This window comes from Cyprinus carpio, unplaced genomic scaffold, assembly GCF_018340385.1.
Source record: "Cyprinus carpio isolate SPL01 unplaced genomic scaffold, ASM1834038v1 S000006538, whole genome shotgun sequence".
Lineage (NCBI taxonomy): Eukaryota > Metazoa > Chordata > Actinopteri > Cypriniformes > Cyprinidae > Cyprinus > Cyprinus carpio.
Genome location: NW_024879203.1, coordinates 181,797 through 190,304, shown reverse-complemented (window position 1 = coordinate 190,304; position 8,508 = coordinate 181,797). Strand labels below are relative to the sequence as shown.

Below are 8,508 nucleotides of genomic sequence, written 5' to 3'. Positions count from 1 at the left end.
ATTACAGAGGTTGCATGTTGAAAAGATGCAGATGCATTTTCATATCAATGCATTCAATCATATCAATATATATGGGAGGGAACAAAACACATTAAAAAACAGGTTTAACGTAAAAATACTATTCCCAACACAGACCTGATTTTGTTAAGCAGAGTTTAGATTGGTGATGTGTCTCCAGTTTCAATGAGCTCATCTAAACTAAAAAAAAATCTGAATGAGAGACTGTTATTATAAAACTTCTTGCATCAAAATTATACAAATGTTCCAAATGTTTTAGTTTAAAAAGTAGAGTTAGACTGTATACCAGTACAATTCAATCTCCAATGAAAAAGGAAAACTCCCTCAGGAACAGGGGATGAGGAAGAAGCCAGATGAAAACTCCCTCAGGGTACCAGTATAAATAATAGTATATGATTTGGTTTGTGTTTATTCAGCTGGTTCTCCAGTATCTCCTTTAGTTTTGGGTTCTTGCCACCATTCAGCCAGGAAAGACTCCTCGTAGTCCCCGATTCCCTCAAACTCTTCATCAGGAGGACTTGACAGAGCTGATGCTGCTTCCTCTGAACTTACAGTATCCTGTTAACAAACACACAGTTAATAACCACATGTTAATATTATCAGTCCAATGAAGAGGGACAATAGGACACACTCAGAAACATGTCTGCCTATTGACAATTTTAACAGCTATTAGCTCGGTTTTTAAGGAAATAACGTATTTGATCCTTGGACATTTCCAGTAAGTTGTCCCACCCATTCAAACATCAGTGGGAGGGCGCCTCACACAGTGATATTGTGGTAATTTATTTAATTGTGCAATTAAAAAAAGTCAAAAATGAATTTAGAGACATGTTGTTCAGTGGTTGGTCGCTCTCTCAGGCCCGGAACTGTTTAACCCCCCAAAAAACAATATGACATCTATTCAACTGTAGGATATGTAACACACCTTTTATCTCTTTTATACCTATTAACAACATTTTGCCTTGGAATTATCTGTATTTTCTTTACGTTCACTGGTTGAGAATGATATAGCATAATTTGAGCTAGCATTGTGGCTCCATGCAATCAATTTTTGTATGTAGCTAGCTAGTGTTTTCATATATTTGCATTGAAAAAGCCACATTTTTATTTCCATTTCATTCCATTTAATGTGGGCTGTAATTAGCAGTATGCGGGAAGTAGCACACATGAAAGAAGTCCTTGTGGTGGGCTCTACCTGGAAAGCAAGAGACTCGCCCCTACAACGACTGGCAAGCGAGCATCGCATGCAAGGTTACTGACAGGGAGCCTTTACAGTGGAAACACATCATATGGGATTACCGAAAGGGAATCACCACATATAAAGCACTTAACCCAACTAGACGGGCTCACCTGAAAAGGGGCATACCATTAATAATTAGCCTGGTAGTGAGATTCCTCTGTCAAATTCAGCTATTCACAAGCGCTGGAAAGAGTAGTATGGCATCCAGTGTTCACCCAGAAATGGGGGGGACTCTCAATGGATAGAAAAGCACACAGTATTTCCTCAGAGAGGGAAAGGAACTGTGTGCAAACAGCACTACACCAAGCTCATTTGCCTAAAGCTTACCTGTTCGTACCCAATAACACCTGGGACAAAACCAGCTCAACCTGGATATTGTTAAAGCTTGCAAAGGTTTCCTGGGTTGGCATCAGTCTAATATTCCTTTCCAGTGACAAAACAATCACCCAAAATCATCTGGTGATTGATCGCTGATGTTTTGGGTGAAAAAGGGAGGCCCCCCCCCCCCCCCCATTTTTTGCATGAAAGACAGAGGGTTCTGTTTCTCTCTCGACTATTTTGCTGTTGCTGGACAAAGGTGGGTCCAGCTTCTCATACCAGCTTCAAAACCTTTGGAAATAATGTACAGGATCCATGACAGGAAGTGTAAAACCAACGTTCTTCCACTTTCAAACTCATGACAAAGTTAACTGGTTTTGAGGTAAAACCTTCTCTAGCCAGTTTTTCATTGTTCTTACCCAAAAGCTACTGTGGTGCATTTCTTTCTGCTGGATGTGTAGCCCATGATTTTTAGGATCATGCTATCTTGACTTGTCTAGCATCTTAACACTTTGTCAAAGTTACTTTCAGTGATTTGGTTTCTGTTCAAACCAAAAAAATACATAAAAAAAAAATCAAGCCAAGACATATATTGCTGCCCCAAAGAGTCAAGAGAACTGCATGTTTAATTCTGGAAAAAAATTAAGAGACCACTCCAATTTTTTCTTAAATCAGCATTTCTATATGTATGGCAGCCATTCCATTCCAGTGTTTGTTGAATTCCAACTCAGGCACATCTTATTCTGCTTAATGAAATATCGATTAGGTGATCATCTCAACCAAGTCTTATTTAATGATAGTATAAAGTATAAAAACCACCGCTGTGTTCATCACTATGCTCTTGCAATATTAACAGCTGGATGGCAAAAACAGTGCAGAAAGTAATTGGAATCAAATAATAACTATTGGCCATACCAAAAGAGATGAAAAGAAAAGTTTTGAGTGAGGAAAAGAAGGGTTCCAATATGGCTTTACTGGCAGAGGAATACACTGAGCGTCAGGTTTGAAGTTTCAAAGACAGCGGTTCAAGGTTCAGTTACAGACATTGGGGACAAAAAAAAGTTTGCAAAACACCATAAAGACTGGACTATAGAGGATTGGAAAAAAAAAAGGTAATCTTCTCTGATGTTGTTCCAGTTTCAGCTTTGCTCAACACGCTGGTCAACATACTGGTTTTTTACGGAGACATGGAGACCCCTTACAAAGCCACGGTGTTTCTCGCACTCACTGTGATATTTATTGGAGGATTGCTGATGATCTGGGGGAGCTTCAGCAAGGCTGGAATCAGGTATATTCGTCTTTGTGGCGGGCACATGAATCAAGCCTGGAAGAAAACTTGCTTCCTTCTACTCTGACAATGTTCCCCAACTCTGAGGATCGTTTTTTTTCCAGCAGGACAATGCTCCGTGCCACACAGCCAGGTCAATTAAGGTGTAGATGGAGAACCACCAGGTCAAGACCCAGTCATGGCCAGCCCAATCTTCAGACATGAACCCCATTTAAAACCTCTTGAATGTGATATGGAAGATGGATGATCACAAGCCATCAAACAAAGTCGAGCTGCTTGAATTTTTGCACCAAGAGTGGCATAAAGTCACCAAACAGCAATGTGAAAGACTGGTGGAGAGCATGCCAAGACGTATGAAAATCAGGGTTATTCAACCAACATATGTCTATTCCGTCTGTTTTGCCTACTCTCCTATAAGTTAAAACATTACAGTGTGTGTTGTATAAAAATAGTTTTTAATATGAAATTGTTTTCTTTGCATTATTTGAAGTCTGAAAAACTGTCAGGATATTACGACCTGTCTCGTGTGTGTGTGCTCTAGTTTTCCCTCTCGTTTGATCATGTCATTGTATTCACCTGTGTTTGTTAATGATCCCTTGTTAAGTTGAGTATATATAGTGTAATCTGCTCCATGTTTCCTTGTCGGGTCTTAAACATCATTCCCCGTTGTGCTAACTGTGTGTTCCTGCCTGCCTTGTTCTCCTCGTTTCCTGAATCATTAAAGACTGTGGTTGTGAAATTCTCCTACGTCTCCTCATTCCTCGCTTCCTCGCAATAGTGCAACCGTGACAAAAACACACTATCTTTTTGTTATTTTAACCAGTTGTCATTTTCTGCAAATAATGCTCTAAATAACAATATGCTATTTGGAATTTGGGGAGAAAAAAATGTTGTCAGTAGTAAAATGTTAATTTTACTCAAAACACACAACTATAAATACTAAGATCATAGAAATTTATACTTTTTCAGAGGTCTATTTTTTTCCAGAGCTGTATGTGGGCCGTGGGCTACAATGTCGACTGGCTTAACTCAAGTTAGAACATGCACTATGTGACTTTAACAAATAGATATGTGTTGCAAGCTGACAGAGATAAGGAAAAAAAACACCTGCTAATTAGATACGCCACAATGTGGAAATTACAAACTACTTTATTTTGATCATGCTCTGCCCTTAAAAAACACAAATCAAGCCATGCATTTGTGTGCTTGTGTATATCTTTGTTTGACTGGCTTGGAAAAGGTCAATCCAAGATCAAACCCAAAACAAAGTAGGATTGTACTAATAACTACATAGGCCACCACTGCATTTTTACCATTCAAGAAATATAGCCTGACTTATTTTAGGGTTATTTTATTTAGCGACTCTACAGAGCTATTGTTACATTTATAGTCCTCCACGTTCCGCGCACATTCTCAAAACTCTGGCAATTTGAAATACCTAGAATATCAAAGGGTCAACCTGCGGGGGCAGATCCTTTCCCCTTCATTTGAGCACCCAAACTCTGGAATAACCTACCTACCTAAAACATTGTTCAGGAGGCAGACACACTCTTGTCAGTTTAAATCTAGATTAAAAGACCCATCGCTTTAACCTGGCATACACACTAACACACTAATACAGTTCTAATATCCAAATCCATTAAAGGAGGTTTTAGGCTGCATTAATTAGGTCAAACCGGAACCGAGAACACTTCCAATAACACCCGATGTGTACTTCTACATCATTAGAAAGAAATGGCATCTACGCTAATATTAGTCTGTTTTCTCTATTATTCCGGGTCACTGCAGTTACGGAAGATCCCAGTTACGTATCCAGGCCCAGATGGTGGATCAGCACCGTAGAGAAAGGACCTCTACAGCCCCTGAAAGGACAGTGGAGGACCAGGAAACTAAGAGCCCCAGAGACAGATCCACCTGTAAACGACCTTTGTCTCAGGACGTATCACCGGGACAAGGGGACCCACGGGAACCAGTTTAGTCCTCTGCACAATCTGACTTTGCTGCAGGCCTGGGAATTGAAAACTGCTGGTTTCGTTTCGTGGTCAGAGGAGAAACTGGCCCCCTGACTGAGCCTGGGTTTCTCCCAAGGTTTTTTTCTCCATTCTCTCACTGATGGAGTTTTGGTTCCTTCGCCGCTGTCGCCTCTGGGCTTGCTTAGTTGGGGACATCTTCATTTACGAGTGATATCGCTGACTTGATTGCAAATGATTGCAAAGATACTATTTAAACTGAACTGAGCTGCATTCAATTCCATCACTGTTTTCCTAATTCACGTTGTTCAGTTGCTTTGACACAATCTGTTTTGATTGACTTGCTATTAAATAACAAACTAAGGGTTTACTGTCGTCTTGTAAAATCAATTCTTCTCTGTAAATAATTCTGTGCGAACTCCAGAAGTTCCCTCAGTGTGGTGGTTTTTGATGAAATATCTAAGAGCTTCCTGTATGGACACAAAGACAGAAATGTTAAAAACAGTAGGTGTGAAAACCAAGCTAAAGCAAAGCCAGAACATTTACAAATCTATGTCCATTATCAGGCCACTTTCAGAGTGTCTGAGGCCTATTCTATATAAAAAACAAAGAAGGATAATACTTTGTTGAGGATGGTATGTGTGGAGTTTGAGTTAAAAGAAGCCAAACGCATGGAACCCAAACTCATGCAACAACTAAAAAACTCAGCAATAAATAAATAAATAATAAAATAAAAATCTCTTATAGCAAGAACTAGCAAATCTGGTTTAGTCCATGAGGATGAGAAGCACTGTTGTACTCAAAGCACTTGGTGGCCAGACCAGATACTGTCTGCTACTTTTGTATTGACATACTAACAAGCAGTGTGATTGTGAGGATGTTTCTCTTTTTGCTGTGTTTATTTGCAAAACAGTAAAGTATTTCAAAAGAACAACTTGATTATGGATATTTGTAAACTACATGCTATGCAAAATGTAAAATGAATAGATGTTACATTATTGTCTTTGGAAATAGCCTGTATAACATACAAAAAACTAAAATGATTTCAACAAATGACATATGTTATATTTTCATAGCCCATGTGCTTTTTATAAAGCTCATATCTTCCTATTCATCTCTCTGTTAGATATTTATACAAATGCTTGCTGGTTAAGGTACATTCATCTAGGTAATCCGTATAATTAATATCTGCTAAAATGCTGATAAAAACGAGATCAAAAAGTATCAAAGTTCTTAAGCTTCTTTTACAGCACAGTCACCTGATTTTTGCAATGTAATATAACTAGACTTTGTTTATAATATAACTATTTCCTTTATTTACATTTTGTGATTCTTTGTTTTTGTTTGCGAAACCTTTTTTTTTTTTCTCAATACTTTTCGCGAAACATTCTTCTTTTACAGTACCTTACAATACTTGAATATATGTGACGAATTTGATTCCATTGCGAAGAGTAACAACAACAAAAATGTATATGCCACTCCAGTACCGTTATGGGGAATTTGTTGAGCATCAGAAGCATTACCCTTACTACATGTTTGTCATTTTGGTATGTTTATGATATGCGTGTATGCGTGTGCGTGTTTTTGTGACATATCAGGACACAACTTTGTATAATGACATGGGTATGACACAGGTATTACATGGAGAGGGTGACTTATGAGGACATAACCCATGTCCCCATTTTTCAAAACGCTTATAAATCATACAGAATGAGTTTTTTTTTGAGAAAGTAAAAATGCACACAAAGTGTTTCCTGTAAGGGGTAGGGGTTAGGTGTAGGGTTGGTGTAGGGCAATAGCACATACCGTTTGTAAAGTATAAAAACCATTACGCCTATGGAATGTCCCCACAATTCACAAAAACAAACATGTATGTGTGTGTGTGCGTGTGTGTGTGTTTGTACTTACTGGTCGTGGTTTGAAATGCTCGTCCTGCAGTCCCCACTGTTGTCTGTAGAATCTGTAGTAGGCCATGTTCTGCTGCATCACTTGATCGTTTGCATCAAACAGCATATAGCTTGCTGCACACAATGCTGCATTTCGCACATCATTTACTAGAACGGACAAATTAAGAAGAAAGTAACTTTATAAAGTGATTGTTTTTAAATGAAAACCTTTTGGCAATGAAGGTCTTACTTAGTCTATGGGGGCATTTATTCTTGGTCCTATCTCTATGATTGGATTGTTATCTGATGAGTTTGAACATTCCATTTACACATGGCCACATGAATGTGTTTTCAACAAACTGGATTTGAATTTGCAAATGCCACACCTTTATTTTTACCATTTTAGAAGAAGTAAAATTTTAAGAGTACATGCACATGTCACTTTTACACCAAATTCACATGTGACCAAGTCGCATCTAAAATGTCTCTCATTCACCTCCTGAAATGGTTTGGTGATCGGATTGTGATCCGTTTGCTACTCAGTCAATGAAAATGCATGAAGTGGTCAAGTGCAACAAGTCTACTACACTGTAAATATCTTGTAAACGTATTCCTATCAGTTTTGAATGACACACAGTTCGCATCAAACAGTGCATCATGCCAAAACCTCTAGATGTTTACAGGGACTGGAAGTGTGTTATAAAAAGTTTTTTTTACAAGAACTAGATACTGAGAGTCTGGCATGTCTCCTGCAATAAATATGTTTTTTTACAATACATCATTGCCCGTTATAGCAAATTTTACCAATTGATATGAAATATGGGGCAGAGATGTAGTATTTCTTGTGGTCCTACTGCTGAAAAGAAGACAATTAACAATTTTTGTTGTGTGTGTGTGTGTGTTTATGTTTACTTACTTTGTAATAAGCAAACTGCATGTAGTGGTACATTGTGGCACCACAATTCTCCACAAAGAAACCGCCAACATTTGGAGTCAAATTTTCCTCACATTTTACTTTACCACTTCATACTTCAAAATAGAAATCTGGGGGAAGAAAAAAAGAGAGAGGGACATGCATTTATATGTCAGGTATAGTTTACAAATATAAAAGAAAAACACAATTAGAGAGAATAAATACCCCAGGGCTTCTCCTCATGGTCTACGAGGTACTCCTCCGTGTCAAACAGGCTTTATAGTAGCTAAGACTCTTAGATAGTAGGGGTCCTCAGGGTTTCGTTGTAGATACGTGTGTGCTGCCGAAACCGCTCTCTCCAACTCATTCATCTAGGCGCACATAACATAAGATAATTCAGTGTCTGGATTGTCTTGTTTAAATATTGTTTTGCAGTTTCTCATTTCATTGATATTAGTAAAATAAGGGGTACACAGGTGAGATCTCTCCACTGGCATTCTCAGATTCAAATACATGTTGTCACTTGTTACTGTTAGAACTGCCAAGTCACATGTATTTATATAGTGCTTTATGAAATATATAGATATAGACCAGGGAACACAAGGAAGCAGGTAGGCCTTGGACCATCAGAAAGTCAGGGAGGAGCAGAAGAGGAGGAAACTAGGGTCATGAAATCAGGGAACTGGGTGACCCTGAGTGGGCTAGAAGAAAGTCTTACAGGCACAAACGGTCTAGCAAAAGTAGACACACTCCTAAAATAACTTAGGAGAAATAAAAGTAGACACAAATGAGAAAGTTGAGAAAGTTCTGAAAGAAAGAGTCCAAATTGAGAATGGGCCGTGAGAAACTTTCAAGACACTGTCGTACAAATGTTT

General features: G+C 38.5%; 1 protein-coding gene across 2 annotated transcripts; it reads right to left on the bottom strand.

Annotated features, from left to right (window-relative positions):
- Window positions 1-353: 353 nt before the first annotated feature.
- LOC122143945 (endoplasmic reticulum protein SC65-like) lies at window positions 354-6,884 on the bottom strand. 2 transcript variants are annotated; one of them, XM_042754533.1, is made up of 2 exons: window positions 6,743-6,884; window positions 354-576 (listed from the first exon to the last, which is right to left on the bottom strand). In XM_042754533.1, exons 1-2 carry the CDS (start codon window positions 6,845-6,847, stop codon window positions 427-429), a joined length of 255 nt encoding a protein of 84 aa, XP_042610467.1. In that variant the 5' UTR covers window positions 6,848-6,884; the 3' UTR covers window positions 354-426. The 2 variants fall into 2 exon arrangements, with proteins under 2 accessions (XP_042610467.1, XP_042610468.1); XM_042754534.1 differs by lacking the exon at window positions 6,743-6,884 and adding an exon at window positions 2,805-3,235.
- Between the last annotated feature and the right edge of the window lie 1,624 nt (window positions 6,885-8,508).

Excerpts from the sequence above, each read along its gene's own strand:
- LOC122143945 (XM_042754533.1), bottom strand. The coding sequence starts at position 6,847 with ATGCTGTTTGATGCAAACGATCAAGTGATGCAGCAGAACATGGCCTAC. Across the intron at positions 577-6,742 it reads AGCATTTCAAACCACGACCA|GATACTGTAAGTTCAGAGGA; the intron begins GTAAGTACAAAC and ends GTTTGTTAACAG.